Source organism: Mus caroli, unplaced genomic scaffold (genome assembly GCF_978045245.1).
Source record: "Mus caroli unplaced genomic scaffold, Mus_caroli_1 scaffold_14, whole genome shotgun sequence".
Classification (NCBI taxonomy): Eukaryota; Metazoa; Chordata; class Mammalia; order Rodentia; family Muridae; genus Mus; species Mus caroli.
In genome coordinates, this window is record NW_028227269.1 from 49,598,930 (window position 1) to 49,616,803 (window position 17,874).

The 17,874-nt window shown below is 38.8% G+C and overlaps 1 protein-coding gene across 3 annotated transcripts in view; it reads left to right on the plus strand.

The window, feature by feature from the left end:
* Nucleotides 1–17,874, plus strand: part of G2e3 (G2/M-phase specific E3 ubiquitin protein ligase) — a 36,258-nt gene that overhangs the window by 13,013 nt on the left and 5,371 nt on the right. For 2 of the 3 annotated variants that reach the window (XM_021178958.3, XM_021178959.3), the window contains exons 5-15: nucleotides 1,411–1,535; nucleotides 2,736–2,901; nucleotides 5,458–5,564; nucleotides 6,676–6,792; nucleotides 8,932–9,056; nucleotides 9,163–9,292; nucleotides 9,714–9,782; nucleotides 10,997–11,301; nucleotides 13,476–13,657; nucleotides 14,759–14,931; nucleotides 17,421–17,611. In XM_021178958.3, coding sequence (XP_021034617.1) covers nucleotides 1,411–1,535; nucleotides 2,736–2,901; nucleotides 5,458–5,564; nucleotides 6,676–6,792; nucleotides 8,932–9,056; nucleotides 9,163–9,292; nucleotides 9,714–9,782; nucleotides 10,997–11,301; nucleotides 13,476–13,657; nucleotides 14,759–14,931; nucleotides 17,421–17,611 — 1,690 coding nt within the window. The remainder of the gene's footprint in view (nucleotides 1–1,410; nucleotides 1,536–2,735; nucleotides 2,902–5,457; nucleotides 5,565–6,675; nucleotides 6,793–8,931; nucleotides 9,057–9,162; nucleotides 9,293–9,713; nucleotides 9,783–10,996; nucleotides 11,302–13,475; nucleotides 13,658–14,758; nucleotides 14,932–17,420; nucleotides 17,612–17,874) is intronic. The other variant, XM_021178960.3, reaches the window with a different exon arrangement.

Below are 17,874 nucleotides of genomic sequence, written 5' to 3' on the forward strand. Positions count from 1 at the left end.
GGCTGGTGTTGTGGGTAGCTGGCGAGTGTCAGCCGACCCTGCGCCCTAGCTACCCCGGTGCTTTTCTGACCGGAAGAGGCTTGTGGCCCTATGTAGGCCGGATTTCTGCCTCCCCAACCAAAGCAGTCTCAGGTCCCGAGTGATTGGACTGGAGCAGAAGCTGTGTTCCACTCACCAGCAGTCTCAAAATCCTGTGGCGGGGGTCGTGGGTAGCTGGCGGGTGTCAGGCAACCCTGCGCTCTAGCTACCCCGGTGCTGGTCCAGCCGGATGAGGCCTGTGGCCCTAGTCAGGCCGGTTTCTGCTTCCCTAACTAATGCAGTCTCAGGTCCCGCTCGCAATTGGATTGGAGCAGAAGCTGTGTTCCACTCACCAGAAGTCTTAAGATCCTGTGGCTGGTGTTGTGGGTAGCTGGCGAGTGTCAGCCGACCCTGCGCCCTAGCTACCCCGGTGCTTTTCTGACCGGAAGAGGCTTGTGGCCCTATGTAGGCCGGATTTCTGCCTCCCCAACCAAAGCAGTCTCAGGTCCCGCGTGATTGGACTGGAGCAGAAGCTGTGTTCCACTCACCAGCAGTCTCAAAATCCTGTGGCGGGGGTCGTGGGTAGCTGGCGGGTGTCAGCAGACCCTGCGCTCTCGCTACGCAGGTGCTGGTCCGGCCGGATGAGGCCTGTGGCTCTCGCAGACTTGGAATTAAGAGGAATCTTCCTTACAAGTTTTGGTAGCTGCTAGTTTTCTTAATATATACAAATTCTCTGAGTGCACTGTGAACCTTTGGGAATATTTTCACCTGAGCTGAGTGCTACCACACCAGAAAAAGGCATCAGATCTCATTACAAATGGTTGTGAGCACCATGTGGTTGCTGGGAATTAAACTCAGAACCTCTGAAAGAACAGGCAGTACTCTTAACCACTCGCCAATCTCTCGAGCTGTGGTGTATTTTATCTTTAATTCCCATGATACAGCCTTTTGTTGAGGGAAGGTTCTCAAGACAGAAACCCAGGGACAGGAAATGACATAGAGACTGGAAGAATGTGGCTTTCTGGCTCGCTGCCCATGACTTGCTCAGCCTGCTTTCCTATACAGCCCAGGACCAACATCGCAGCCACCGTAGGTGGAGATACCACACACCCCATCACTGATGGTGAAAATACCCCCACAGACTTGCCTACAGGCCAATCTGGTGGAGACATTTTCTTAATCTGAGGCTCCTTTTCTCTAATACTAGACTGTGTCAAACTGACAAAAAAGGAAAAACTACCCAACACAGATCTTAAAACTTTGTCACTTGGGTTAGGATAGAATGTATTATAGCAATAATTTTCAGTCTTTCCACTAGGAACACTCATTATTTTATCAAACTGTAGTACCGAACGTTTTTGTATTATACTCCTCTTTTCATATTTCTTCTAGAAGTGTACAGTTTGCAAGAAGAATGGTGCTTCAATTGGATGTGTGGTACCCACGTGTAAACGAAGTTATCACTTGCCTTGTGGACTTCAGAAAGAATGTATTTTCCAGTTCACTGACAATTTTGCGTGAGTTATTTAACTGCTAATTAAATACTAAATATGAGGAGCTGGGCTAATGATTCAGCAGTTAAGAATATTGGCTGCTCTTCCAGGGGACCCAGGCTTGGCCTCCAGCACCCACCTGGCATCTCGAAACTGTCTGAAACTTTTGTTCTTGTTAAAGAATGATGACAACTGGCCTAAAGATATAGTCCCCATGTAAAATTACTTTTTAAAGTTGTACTGAATTTATACATACAAATTCCACTTGCAAGATATATGAGTGTGTGAGTGTGTACTTGTATATAATATTCTATTCTATCACGTGATTGTCTCTGGAGTTAATTCTATCTGGTGAAACTTGAGTTTCAAGGCCTGAGATGGACACCAAGATTATTACTCACTTTCAGCTTGAGGATGAACTTTGGATTTATATTTCTCTGAAACATTTCATATCACTCAGTTCAGAAATTAAATTGCCTTATAAACTTTGTTGAGTTAAAAAAAAAAAGTCAAATTTACTATGGCGTACCCCCTGAGTACAGCTTCAAACATGAAGATTTTATGAATTTTGGCATTTGGTACCCTGAGTATTTCTTGAGTTTTTTTTTTTTAAGATTTCTTTATTAGTATATCTAAGTACACTGTAGCTGTCTTCAAATGCACCAGAAGAGGGCATCAGATCTCATTACGGATGGTTGTGAGCCACCATGTGGTTGCTGGGATTTGAACTCGGGACCTTCGAAAGAGCAGTTGGTGCTCTTAACCAGTTCTTTCTTGAGTTTTTTGTATTTCTATTTATATAATGGTTAAGCAAAATGGGATATAAATGAGCCTTAGAAAATACAAAAGAAAGAAGAAGATTAGGAACACTTTGTTACTTACATGTGACGTGTCACACATGATAGATGTTAAGTTCTTTTAACTTAGGTGATACTGAATGCAGTAGTGTGTGCTCCCTGGGTACAAGGGTAAATAGACTATTAGTAATTAGTCCAGTAGTGTGTGCTCTGGTGGAGTACAAGGGTAAAGGTCCTCTGTTACTAACAAAATACTGATACTAGTCTGTGAGGAAGTCTTACCTCCCAAAGTTTGTTTCAAAGCATTTGGCTTTCCTTGATTACAGGATGCTAGACTATAGTGCCCACATATATGAAACAGAAGAGATTATAAACTGAGTTGTGCTTTTCTCTTCCTTATATATTCTTTAAAAATTTCTACGTTTAGGTCATTTTGCTGGAAACATCGACCCGTTCAAGCAATTACATCTAATAAATATAGTAGTTCTTTACCATGTACTATCTGTTTGGAATTTGTCGAGCCTATTCCTACTTATAACATACTACAAAGTCCCTGTTGTAAGAATGCTTGGTTTCATAGAGACTGTTTACAGGTAAGATAGCTTTTTTAATCTTTGACTCCATAATATAAAATCTATTGCTTATCAATTTGAATTTTAATCTGGTGTCATGAAATATAATATCATAAAATACCACTATTCCTCTCTTGGAGCCTATTACAGTCTTGGGAGCTCTCTTCTCACTTCTTAATAAATCTGTGTTTACTCTGCTCAAACGAAGAAACAGTATCATAAAAACCCGAGCTGTAGTTCAGTGGTCGGCTGGCTTCTCATCTAGTGTGTGTGAGTCCCCTTGGATTAATACTCACTGAAAACAGTCAGATGGACTGATTGCATTCTCAACTTGATTGAATGGCTTTATTTAGAACATTCTTATAGTATAGAAAAGTGTTGTTAGTCAAAACCAGGCCAAATAAAGATTTACTTAACTTTTTAAATTGTTTTGTAAAGCTTAGATTTTAGTTTGCTTAGTAAAATAAAATGGTTTGGTTATTAACTGTTCAAAGTTATCAGATGTTAAGGTGCCTTATATTTCAAAAAAGACTCAATGAAGCTTGTCTGATTTCTGGTTTTGTTTTGTTTTTTTAATAATCTCTTAAACTTTTATACTTCGGTTATTCAGTTAGAGGTGATAAATTGGAGACTGTTTTCTTGGAAATGTTTGCTAATTCTCCATACAAACGTATGTTTTAGAGAACAGTTAATAACCATCATGACGTGCAATTTAATTTTATGTGAGAGCGTTTTAAAAAGTAATATTTCTTAAAGACTTGTATTTAACTGACTTTATTGATGAGTATGTCTTAATTTTATAAAGATTTGCTTTGTATTTGTTAATAAAGTAGAGAGAGTTCTTAGATTTGACCTAATGTTTTCATGAACTAGTCATTTAAAACTAGAAGCATTGGACTGGGATCTAGCTCCTTATAGAATGCCTGTCTGTCTCTCTCTCACACAGACACAGACACACAGATAGACACACACAGAGACAGTACTATATAGGGAGAGGGAGGCAGACTGTAGAAATAATGCTAACAAAAAAGTGCTGTTTTTTTTAAAAAACATTAATTCAGAATTATATCCACATAGCAACCTGACTGTTAAATAAATGTCGATAGGAGTTGCTATAATTAGAACATGCTAATTCTTCAGTCACTTTCTCTTAACAGAATCTATAGAGACTTTTCCACTCATGATTACAGAACCTAACTAAAATCTGAACTATACCCACTCTGGCTTACAGTATATGGCTAAACAGTATTTCTGACTACTTTGATTACTGCATGTAGAAATTTCGTGAAAAAGAGACTAGACATTAAAATGAAAAGAGTGCTACTTCCCCAGTTTGGATCGCTCTGTCATGGTCTGGTATCCTCCTCCACATGTTTTGTGCTTGCTATTCAGCCGGTTTTGTCTCTGGGGTTGTTTCTGCTTGTTTCTTTTTCTACCAGATATGTCTTTGTATTAAACCTCATGTTTAGTAAGATACCTTCTTTTGTCTGCAATGAATTACTGTAGCAATGTAATACTTTGCTGTGTGTGGGTATCATTTGCCTACCATCCTCTTTCCTTCTTTAGCATCCATCAGCTGTATCAGTCCACCTTGTATTGTGTGTCCTCTCTCTTGTAACCACTCACTTGCTTCTCTAAAATACCAACTGGGATTCTAGGTATATTACTTCCTATCAGTTATGCTATTCTTAAAGCATAGTCTTTCTTTTGCATCTGATTCACCTGTTTAATCTTATTAATAGTTCAATTTTCCCAGAATGTCATATCAAGATATATTGTCAATTATAATTTTCCTAATTGCATGTTCTCTGTCTTTCCATGCATGTGGTCCTTGAAATGTCTTCCTATTTTCCTTTGTTTCTTCTAAATGGGTTTTTTCCTCTTTCTTCATGTATATACTTTAAAAAAAAATGGCACTTTTAAAGCTAGGCATGTCAGCACAGTAGTGTTAGGCAGTAACTTCAGCATAGGCCTTTATAGGATGGTAGTGGAAGGGTTCAGAGAGAGATTCTTGGAGCTCACTTCCCAAATCAGTCTAGCTGAACAGATGAAAAGACTGACTTCACCTCTGACCTCCACATGCACACCCATGCACACTCAGGAAGACAGACATACACTACATACACATATGAATAATATTTTTACACATCTATAGTTGCACACGGTAGATATCATTTTCTGAGCAGGAAGCAGCTGCTCCAGGCTCCTGCTCTGAGTTCTTTCTCTCAGTGATGGTGTGACCTCGGAGCTGTAAGACAAAATAAAAATAAACCCTCCTCTTCCGATGTCAGTGTTCATGAGTGTTTTCTTAATAGTGACAGAAAGCAAACTAGAATAGTCTTAAAGTTTATGAAAGTAAATTGCTAACTGCTGAAAAGGCAAAAATCATGTATTCATTAGATGTTTTTAAACTGAAAAAAAGAGTTGTCTTTGTTTAGGGTGGCTTTGCTTATAGTTCTAACAGGAAATATTCTCATGATACAGAAAGGCAAAGAGCATGTTCTATTAGTTATTTCATTCACAACCTGATGAGAGATGCATTGCTAACAATAGATTTTCCCCATTTTTTTGCTGTAGGTTCAAGCAATAAATGCAGGAGTGTTTTTCTTTAGATGTACACTATGCAATAATACAGATATCTTTCAGAAGGAGATGTTGAGAATGGGAATTCATATTCCTGAAAAGTGAGTAACATTTGGCTTTTTGACCAAAAAGCCTTTAAATGTAGTATTTACTAACACTAACAATAACCGTGTACGCCTGATTAGTGACTGTGGCTAAGTAGCCATGTTGTATTGGATCACATGCCTCGTCCCAGATGGCCAGCTTTTGGAGAATGGGCACTATCATGGCAGTCCCTAGTTAGATGCTGTGTCTCCGTCCAGTCCAGCTCTGGGTGATTTGTATAGCATCTTTAAGTGATCTGAGCCAGGCTAAATGGGTTTAAAATGGAAAGGGAGAATTTTAGTAATTTCCCAAGGAGAGAAGTGCTGAGTAGTGATAGTAACCTTGAGAGTAAAGCTTAGGATGCCTGTCCTTGAGAAGCTGAGGGTCGACAGGCCACCATGGGCTGGGAACTGAGTTCCAGGGTTGCCCAGGCTCCAGTCTTGGGGCAGAGAGAGAAAGAAAGAAATACCAAACAAACGTGTAGTCCCAGCACTTGAGGAGCTGGAGAAAAACTGGAATTTGAAGCTAACCTAGAGTGTAACAACAAAAATTGAAATACTAGAAAAAAGTAGGTTTTAGAAAGTTTGTTCAGCTTCTCACATAGTATTTGAAAGTTCACTGTGAAATTGACTATAAGAGGGCTGGAGAGATGGCTCAGTGGTTAAGAGCACTGACTACTCTTCCAGAGGTCCTGAGTTCAATTCCCAGCAACCACATGGTGGCTTACAACCATCTGTAACGGGATCTGATGCCCTCTTCTGATGTGTCTGAAGAAAACTACAGAGTACTTAAATACATTAAATAAATAATAATTAAGAAAAAAAAAAAGGCATTGTGCCGGGCAGTGGTGGTGCACGCCTTTAATCCCAGCACTCAGGAGGCAGAGGCAGGTGGATTTCTGAGTTCGAGGCCAGCCTGGTCTACAAAGGAAGTTCCAGGACAGCCAGGGCTACACAGAGAAACCCTGTCTTGAAAAACCAAAAAAAAAAAAAAAACAATTGTAAGGTAAATTAACATAATGGGTTTCTGTGATGAAGAGATCAGCCTAAAATTGCTAACTTTAATCCTTGTCTGTAAATGATCAATTCTGCTAAACCAAAGCACACTTTATATATCCTTTCATTATAGAGATGCATCCTGGGAGTTAGAAGAAAATGCGTATCAAGAGCTGCTGCAGAGCCACGACCGCTGTGATATTCGAAGATGTCACTGCAAAAAAGGCCGCGACTACAACGAACCTAACAGGTAATTCTGCAAGCTTATGTTTAGTTGTCCCTTTCTAAGATGTAGCTAGGAGTGTTGGTTTTCTGGTGGATTAGAGGATGCTTAAGGCTTTAACTTAAGATTAAGCATGTTTATTAAGTGTGTATGTTAACAGAAATACTTTGTAGTAAATTTTCATGAGGCTATTCCAAGTTGAGGGGGTGTTGTAAGTGTTAGTTACACACAGGCTCCTGTAACAATACATGGAAGATTGTTCAGGGGCTAGAGTCCCACAACTAGGGCCTTGTGACTGATTTCTCAAGAGTGTTGTCTAGAGATGATGCAGGTGACAGTCTCTCCACTGTGTTCTCGTGGTTTTCTCTCTTGTCTGTGGCCTATCACTCTCTCTAAAAACATGTTATTGTTCCTGTTCACGTAATCTTCCTTATCATAAGAGGCATAGAGTGAAGGAGATGTGTTGGGTTTTTTTGGGGTTTTTTTTTGTTTTTTCATAAAAACTGGTTCTCATGTATCAAGTTGTGGATGTGATAATCTCTGAGTGCTGACCAGCTTTGAATTCTTCCTTCGTATTACTATCACGGTTTAACCTTTTGTCTCGGGACACAAACAGCTGGTACCTAGATTCTGGCCTTTATTATTGTACACTTTGCATTCTAATGGTAAAAGGCAGCTTAAGGTAATAGCTGGACCATGTATCTAAAATCAAGGTAAACTTTGTGGGAAACCTTACTCTAAGGCATGCAGCAGTATATTAGCTTAGGGAAATTAACCCTATGTGATTAAGTTTCCTCTTAAAGAATAGCGCTTCTTTCCTCTTTCAAAGTTGGGAGAATCTTAAAGAGGGCCATGTATGTAATAAACACTTATTTTCACTCTTTTTCCTCATTGTGAGTGGGCAGAATATCTTTTAGAAGAGAGTCAGGCACTTATGCCCTATCCATTCACACTCTCAGGAGAAGATGCCCACACATACAGGTTTTGGGAGAATATCTAGCACCTAACTGCCACCAATATTTTCATATATTTAAGGAATATATTTGTCTCTATGCAAAAGATTGTGTACTCATTCCCACACATTGTGAAAGAGGCGTCTTGCCTATTACCTTTGTGTGTTGAATAGTTTTATGCCAACTTGATACAAGCTAGTCCTCTGAGAGGAGAGAAACTCAATTGAGACAATGCTTCCATAAGATCTAGATGTAGGCATTTTCTTAATTAGTGATTGATTTGGGAGGGGCCAGTCCATGTGGGTGGGGCTGCCCTTGGACTGGTAGTCCTGTGTTCTAAATGAAGGCAGGCTAAGCAAAATATGGAGAGCTAGCCAGTAAGCATCACCCCTCCATGGCCTTAGCATCAGCTCCTGCCCTGAGTTTCTGACCTGTGTTCTCACAGTGATGGGCCCATAAACACTTTCCTCCCAAAGTTACTTTGGTCATGGTGTTTTATCACCACAATAGAAACCCTAATATATGCACCTGTATGGGAATGTATATGGATTGTCATATCACAGGGCACAATGAGAGACAGAGGAGTATGAATATGAGCTAGGAACAAACTCTGGATTGTGCTATACTGCACAGCACCTGAAATGTCAGAACAAGGTTTTTTATTCGTTTGGGTTAGGATATACTGTGTACCTTGATGCTGCAGATCAGATACTGCTAATACTTGATGCTTCCATATCAGACTTCGTAGAAAAGTAGTCTCTCTGTAAAAGTACTGTCTGAAATGTAAAGGAAAATATTTTTCTGCTTATCATAAGCCTTTCTGATAACTACATTCTTTGTATATATATATATGTGTGTGTTGGTATTAGTTTAGGTTTTTAAGTCAAGGATGTTTGGAGGAAGAGATTACAAACTTAAAATAAGAGAAAATACTTTAGAGTCAGGTGTGGTGAGGCATGTCTGTAATCACAGCACTTGGGAAAATGGCCAGCCTGGGCTGCATAGTGATTCCAGGCCAACCTGGACTAGAGTCCAGACCTTTCCTAAGTCAGTTAGTACTTCAAAGGGAGAAATGAAATACTATAATCTTTTCCTTCCTTTGGTAGACTGGTTGTGGGTTATAGCAGTGGGCTGAACTGTAGGCACAGCTAGTGATCTGACTGTAATCCAGCACTAACAGAACACACATCTATACTTTCCTTTATGTCCTCAGCAAATGGGAAGTAAAGCGATGTCAGAGTTGTGGTTCTAGTGGAACGCACTTAGCCTGTTCCTCACTACAGTCTTGGGAACAAAATTGGGAGTGTTTGGACTGTAGAAGAATTACCTACACTTCAGGTAATAGTTTGTAATTTTGAATAAAGATGCTTTTGTTCAAGTGCATGTTGTTGAAAATGTTTTGCCTATGTTTTTAATGAGCTAACTTCGAGATTTAAATATGTAGATTTCCAAAAGGCCCCCAAACACCCATTAGCCAACTCTACTAATGTGACAGTTACTGACTGCTTGTTGGAAGAGTCATCATCTAAGCTCCCCAGACAGTCAACTGTAGCCCAGCATAAAGAACTACTGAGGTAAGTATTTTGAATTTTAGAAAAACATAAAAATCTCTTTGAAGAAAATTATTACTTCAGATGCCACTCGTACACAGGCTATTGACTGATCATGCAATTGTTTAGAAGAATGAATTTTCAAACTATAGGGCCTAACATGGGGTGCATGAAGTCATGGAAAGGTGGGAGAAAATAAAGTAGCTGAGGGTGCTCACATAGCTGTAGTTTGAATTGGAGACCAGCTTGAGGCATGAGGATCTGTGTCATAAAGGAAGTTAGGGAGGAAGAGTGAAGGGAGGGAGCTGGGGAGGGGACAGCAAAATGTCAGACTACATTAATCAATTGGAGTCTATACATTAATCTATACTGAGTCAGAATATAAAATAATCTTAAAGATATAAACATCATAGAAAAATATCTTTCCAACATTACTTGATTCCAGACTAAAGCAAGAAATTCAGTTATCAAGCACAGCGTGTACTTTTAGAAGAGAGTCCTGTTTAACACAAAGGTTGGTTTTTGATGTTAAAACCATTGCTTGCTTTCTATATATAATCAATGTCAGGAGCCTTAAATGTCAGCTCTTTCCCTTTAGAAACTCAAGGCTTATCTGTAAATATTATTGTGCTTATTTATTTCTACTTCCACAAAGTCCTAAACTAAGTAATTCTAAATTTTATGTTTTATCGGGTATGTTTTTATAGTTATGATTTTTAACTTTGCATAACTTAAAAAAAAGTTGGAGTCTTTGCACTGTAGAAAAATGTAACTGCATGAAGTTCTTTGTTGTAAAAAAGGTTTTAAAACACGAAAGAGGGAATTTTTTTGAAAATATTTGATAATTGTTTGCAGAAAAGTAGACTATTAGATACTTGCCAAAAAAGTGACTTACTAATTCAACTGAAAAACTTCTTATAATAAATTAAGTACTTTTATATTAAAATGATCATTGTTTTATATTTATATAGTTGGAAAATAATTTTGATGTTTAGCTTTCCAAAGATGTTACACTAGAGGAACTTGACTGCTTGTTTCTGTTTTAATGTCCAGTCATATGCCTGAAGAGTAGCACTGACATTCTTAAGGAGCAAGAACTCAGCTGTTATAATACCATGTGTGTGCAATGTTTGGGGTAGGACAGTGTTACAGAAAGATGATCTGTGTACATTGAGTCCATTACTTCTCCCTGCAGATGGCTCACTCATGTGACCCATGGATGTTAGTCCACAGAGAGAGAGGTTCTGACTGGGGCTCAGGGATGTTCCTTTGTAACTCGCTCATAGATGATGCTGCTGCTCTAGGACCACACTTTTAAGAATTGTTGACCTAGAGGGTCTAGACTAAAATTTAAGTGAATGTGAGTTCTGTTGATAATATTAGCTGTACTATTTGTTAAAGCTTCATTGTAGATAATTGTTTTAGTTATTGGCAAGGAAGGAAGCAAGAATTCAATTTTTATACCCTTAAATCTGAGTCCACATTAGGCATTCAAATAATCTTCAAATTGCTGCAAATGATCATAAGTTGGTAGTTAGTTATAATGGGGGAATTTAAAAGTGGATAATCAGATAAATGTTTTTGGTTTTGGTTCCAGATTATAAAAAGACTTGTCTTTTTAAAATTAAAAACCGAACAAAACAGACAAACCTACAACTTTTAATGCTCTATACCTGCTGTTTCACATAAACTCCTTTAATGTTCTTTATTCAAATCTGTATTTTATAGGCAAGGCAGCAAATTTAGGAGAGACATTTCAACAATATTGATAGAGTTAGGATTCCAAATTAAAAAGAAAACTAAGACATTATACATCAACAAAGCCAATGTGTGGAGGAGTGCCTTAGAGCAGTTCCAGAGCCAGAAGTTTAACCCTTCATACGCCATTGACGTAGTGTATATTAATGGCAATGAGGCTGGAAGCCAGCATCTTGGATCAAAGCAGGAATTTCTGAGTCATTTAATGCACCATCTTGAGAATTCATCAGTGTTTGAAGGGTCCTTGGCAAAGAACTTGTCTCTAAATTCTCAAGGTAATTATTTTTATTATTATACACACTGAAGGTAGCATGTGTAGCTAAAACCAAAGTACTTGGTTTGAATATTCTTTAGGTATATCTGGAATAAATAATTTACATTTGTCGGTGAATCAGAATTTGATGGTTTTGAAAGTAAAGACTGGAGTACATCTGGGTTTGGAGAAATGACTTGGTGCTAGGAATGCTTGCTGTGCTTGAGACGACTCAAGTTCCATTTGCAGTGCCCACAGTAAGGAGCTCACAGCTCCAGCTTCAGGGCATCCAACAGCTGGGCCCTCCTTGGGCACCTGAACTCTTTTATATACATGCACACACAAGGTTTAGTTATGCAGACTTGGAATCAAAACATAATTCTTATATCTGTACTATAGCCGTATGCTCAATGATTTCATAATTAAATGTTTATTTAGATTTGTATTTTCTTGAATTTCATTTGACTCACATCACCATGTGAAATGGATAGTTATTTGGGCTCTTTTTATTCATTCTTAAGATTTTTGAGACAGGGTTTCCCTGTATAGCCTTGGCTGACCTGGAACTTGCTCTGTAGACCAGGCTGGTCTTGAACTTAAGAGACAGCCTACCTCTGCCTCACAAGTGGGATTGAAGGCATGTTCACTGTAATTAAGCACTTGGTGTTTTTTTTACAACATGGACCTTATGTTAAGTTTGTTTTATGATTTATATCTATCTTTTTTAAATGCACTAAGTCTCAGGAATGAGAGGCTAGTGTGGGGCTACTGCTCTGGAGTTAACACTTTTACATGGACTTGGTGTACAGGGCTTTCTTTTAACAATTTCATATGTGCCTTTCTATCTTTAGGTAATGATCTATTTTGGTTGAATAAACACTTGAGAACAATGGATAATGGTGTTTCTTCTTAGGAGTTTTTTTGTTACAAGGAAATTGAAAAAGAATAAGGAGATTTATTACATTTTAATTTCTTCCTTTGTCTTATTGCCCGAAGCATAATTTTTTTCTATTTATAAACAACTTAGTTCTACCCCAATAATGCCTTCCCAGATACTGAGTTGTTACTCAAGGTAACTCCGGCACAGTGAGTAAAGCACAGGAATGCAGCTATGAAACCTGAACTTAAGTCTCTCTAGCCATCTAGTGGCTCTCACTTCCATGATGAATTACCCTCCCTCATATAGGTTTTTTTTTTAATCAGCTAGAAAATCTAGCTGCAAATAAGATTGTTAATGAAGATATAATATTCTAAATGTTACTTATTGTTTTGAAGAACTAGTATAATTATAAAATGACATTTATATAGCTTTCTTGCCCATCAGAGTTACTGATAAACATTTTTAATAACCGTTTTTTAAGTATTTAAAGTTATGAGTGTGGTATGGTAGCATTTAGTGTTGAGTAAATCTCCGCTTTTGTAAGATAATATATAGCAACAACCTTAAAAATGTTCATATGCTTTGATTCACTAATACCGTGTGTATGAATGGATCTGCTCAGATCCTATAAGTGATTGAGCCAACATATGTAAGCTGCTGGTGGTTACATGTCTGACAATTAAGTAGGTCACCGAACCTGGAAAACCAGGAGGAAAGGATGCATTCTAGTCTAATCATCTAATAGCTGTGGTGTAAACCTGTTTTGAATAAATTTAGAAAATTTTACAATATAGTGCTTGGGAAAAATAGGAATCCAATTATGTGTATATTTCCTCAATAACAGACCAAAGTAAGCCAGGGGATGTACACTTAACGAGATACAATTAATTATAATCACAGTTTCAAAGGTTATCTCGTGTGAATGAGTGTTTTGTTTGCCTGTATATGTATGCACCACTCATGTGCCTGGTGCCTGCAGAGGTCAGAAAAGTACAGCAGATCTCCCTGGAATTGGAGTTACAGATGTTTGGGAGCTACTGTGTGGGGGCTGGGAACAGAATCCATGACTTGTGCAAGTGTCGTAACTCCAGCCCCTGGTCATAGTTTCTTTTCCCAGAGATTTACATTTCGTTCTACATTAGGTTATTTCTAACCAAGTGGGATGTTTTCAAATAGATTTCTAGGAAAGGTCGATATACAGGATGGTAGCTTCTTATGGTTATTTTACAAATGTTTCCATTTTTAAGTTTCTTTCTAGCTATATATGTCTTTATTTTAAATTGTCCTTTATAGTTTATTTTTATCTGTATTTACAGCTGTGAAAGAAAATCTTTACTATGAAGTTGGCAAAATGCTTGCCATTTCTTTAGTTCATGGTGGTCCTTCACCTGGTTTCTTGTCTGAAACCTTGTTTAAGTGCCTTGCTTATGGACCAGAAAATGTTCTACCAACTTTGGATGATGTATCAGACATTGATGTTGCACAGATTATAATCAAGGTAAGAAATATACCCGCTCCTTAAAATATAAATTACATTCTAGTTGTATTTTAGTATAAGTGATAGATCTGTAATATGTACCCAAAAGAGTTCAGAACCATTTCAGAAACCAATATAGGTGGGCATGATTGAACACACCTGTATAAATGTCACCAATTTAAGGCTTCAAGGGTAACCTAGACTGCATAGCGAGACCTGTTTTAACAACAATAGGGGCTGGCGAGAGGGTTCAGCAGTTAAGAGCACTGACTGCTCTTCTGAAGTCCTGAGTTCAAATCTCAGCAACCACATGGTGGCTCACAACCATCCATAATGAGATCTGATGCCTTCTTCTGGTGTGTCTGAAAACAGCTACAGTATACTTATATATAATAAATAAATAAAACTTTAAAAAAAAAACAACCCAAAAAGTAACATAAAAGCCAAGATAGAGGTGAGCATGCTAGATTTTAGAGTGGGGACTAGCAAATTAATAGTCTGCAGGATTTGCTGGATGTGGTAAGTGTTCATGCCTCAGTGTGTATGTAGATGCCAGGATGCCAGAGGGGGGACCTGTGGGAATTGGTTTTCTTTTTTCATCATGTGGTTTCTAGGATGGAAAATGGACATCTCTTATATTTCTTGGCATAATTTTATTCTACCCTGTTTTACTAAAGAATTAAGTATAGGACTGGAGATATGGCTCCATAGTTAAGAGTGCATCTAGTGAGTCACCTGGGGTGGTGCTGCATGCCTTTCATCCCAGAGCCTAGCTGGCAGAAACAGGTGGATCCTGCAGGTCATGGTCAGCCTGGTCTGCAGAGAGAGTGCTAGGCCTGACAAGAGACTGTGTAGTAAAGACTCTGTCTCAAGAAAGATGCTACTGCTTTTGTCAGAAGATCCAAATTAGATCACAGCATGCATGCATGGCAGGCAGCTCCCAGCCATTTGTAGCTCCATATCCTCTACAGGCGCCTGCACTCACAACAAGCACATGCCATACACACATAAAAAAAATTTTTAAAGAATTTTATAAAAATTGAATATAAAATGTGTTATCATTTGAATTGCAGCAATCGCTGAGAATAAATGGGTAACATGAGTATATTTTTCCTGTTACAGATAGATTCTGCAACTGATTTAAACATTTTAAATTCAGTAATAAAACAACACTATAACTACTTAGAGGTCAGTGGATGTTTAAGACTTACAACATCATTAAGTGATAAATTCATGTTGGTAAAAGACATCCTTTTCTACCATGTAATTAATAGAGTCAAGGCACCTTTTGAGAGGTAAGTTGCCTATTTCTATGTTAAAGATTCTATAAAATTACTTATTTATTTGGTAATAAATATAAATGTTTAATTTCAGGGAATGTTAATGCTATTTAAAATGTTAACCTCTCCTGAATGAGCCCTGCTTTAATTCTGTCCAGATTACAGGAACGGGTTCCTCAGGGGCAGACAATCAGCACTTCAATTAGTAATCTTTTTCCTAATGAGAACTCACTTTTGTAACCATTTGAACTACTGTGTCTACTCATTCATATAATCAGTATTGCACACCTGTCATCTGTTGGGTAAATAGGAACCAAATACATTTGGCTTTTACTTTTTTTCTTTAAGGCCCAGGCTGTCTTCCAAGTGTTTACATAGCTAAGGATGACTTTGAGCTGTGTTATGCCTTTTCTACTTCCCAAGTGCAGAAATGACAGATATATGCTGTCATATCTGGTCAATAATCCCAAGTCAGTCCTCATACTTAAGGATAATGTTGAATTATGGGCCAAGGTTCTTAACCTTCCTAATGTTCCAATCCTGTAACACAGTTCCTCATGTTGTGCTGACCACAACCTCAAACTTAGTTCATTGCTACTTCTTAATTACTTCCTTTTTTAAAATATTTATTTATTATTATAAGTAAGTACACTATAGCTGTCTTCAGATTCTCCAGAAGAGGACATCATATCTCATTACGGGTTCAGCCGTAATGTGGTTGCTGGGATTTGAATTCAGGACTTTCAGAAGAGCAATCAGTGATCTTACCCACGGAGCCATCTTGTCAGCCCCTCTACTGTGGGGAATTGCAGACTGGTCTCCAGTCGAGCTGAGGTCTGAACCCCGATGGTCATAATTCACCTTCATGACATTGTAGGCGCTCCCTTGTGCTCCTGGAACTCTGGCCCTTGCCTAAGGTACCACCACCTCCCACAGCCCCCACAAGAGAAGCATGGTCAGTAGTCACATAGACAAAACTTCTGTAGCCCCAGGGGTATAGGAGAGAGGGAATAGGGGAGAGGTTCCCAACACTGACCAGAGTGTGCAGCAGATCTTGATGGAGCAGAGACTCTCTATGGTTTAAGAGCTTTATTGTAGAAATGCAGGGGAAAGAGAGAAGGGGGAGAGAGAGAGAAGAAGGAGGAGGAGGAGAGAAGAGGAGAAGACAAAGAGAGGGAAGAGGAGAGAGAAGTGAGAGGTAAAGGAACAAAGGAGTAAGAGAGTAAGAGTGAGGTGGGGGCTGAACAGCCCCTTTTATGGTCTCCACTGTTGCTAGGTAACTGGGGAGGAGTTTAGCCTGAAGGTCAGAAACTTGGGCCATTGCTTACATGACTACTGACCATGCTTCTCTTGTGGGGGCTGTGGGAGGTGGTACCTTAGGCAACGGCCAGAGTTCCAGGAGCATGAAGAAATGCCTACCATGTGATGAAGGTGAATCATGACCATCGGGGTTCAGACCTCAGCTCGACTGGAGACCAGCCTGCAATTCCCCACACTCTACCTGTGTTTCTTGCAATCAAAGTTCATGATGTATGCACACAATGTAGGGTTTTAACATATAGTTTGGTGGGCAACCAAGAGCACTGGCAGTTACCTCTGTTTTACAGACCTCTGAGCCACCATACTTAAGGGACTTATCCTTAGGATTCCTTCCTTCCTTCCTTCCTTCCTCCCTCCCTTCCTTCTCTTCTTCTTCTTCTTCTTCTTCTTCTTCTTCTTCTTCTTCTTCTTCTTCTTCTTCTTCTTCTTCTTCTTCTCCTTTCTCCTTTCTCCTTTCTCCTTTCTCCTTTCTCCTTCCTTTTTCTTTCTTCTTCTTTCTTCTTTCTTTCTTCTTTCTTCTTCCTTCTTCTTCCTTCTTCTTCCTTCTTCTTCTTCTTTCTTCTTCTTTTTTGGTTTTTTGAGACCAGGTTTCTCTGTATAGCCCTGGCTGTCCTGGAACTCATTCTGTAGACCTTGGGAGGCTAGCTCTGCCTCCCAAGTGCTGGGATTAAAGGTATGTGCCACCACTGCCCGGCCCTAGTATTTCATTTAGTAACCATGTATAGGAAGTTTATCCAGTCATGCAATATAGTACTTACTACTTTCAATAAAATACAATTTTAAATCTAGAAAGGCAAGTGATTCTTTTCATTAATTATTAATCCAGTTGCTTGTTGATTTGAAAGTATATCCTAGTATCTTATCTCATCTAAAGGCATGTAATAGTTCTTCTTGGGCTGTCTTGGTTTTTGTTTTAATTGGCTATTTATAAAATGCCAGGTAAGGACTGGAGAGAAGGCCCAGAGGTAAAGAGCACTGACTGCTCGTTCAGAAGTCCTCAGTTCTATTCCCAGCAGCCAACCATATGGTGGCCCACAACCATCTGTAATGAGATTTGGTGCTCTCTTTTGGTGTGCAAGGAATATTCAGGCCCAACACTGTGTACATAATAAATTAATGCATCTTTAAAAAAAAAAAAAAGCCAGGTAAATTTGTATGTATGTTGCCTTATTTCTCTCTTCAAGTTTTAAACAGGGTCTGGAAACGCTTGGTGTTTTAGAGAAAATTCAAACTTACCCAGAAGCATTTTATAAGATCCTATGTCATAAACCTGAGAATCTCTCTGCAAAAAGCCTCAGTGACCTGTTCACAATTCACACGTTAGCGGACGTACAGACTTTGAGGTTTTGGAACAGTTACTTAAAGGCTATAGAGGGTATGTGAAGTTTTTTTTCAGTATGTTTTTTATCGTTTACATGTATTTACAGAGGAAACAAGCATAAAAGTGATGAGGAAAGTTACTCAGTACATGTCTTAGTCAGGGTTTCTATTCCTGTACAAACATCATGACCAAGAAGCAAGTTGGGGAAGAAAGGGTTTATTCGGCTTACACTTCCATACCGCTGTTCATCACCAAAGGAAGTCAGGACTGGAACTCAAGCAGGTCAGAAAGCAGGAGCTGATGCAGAGGCCATGGAG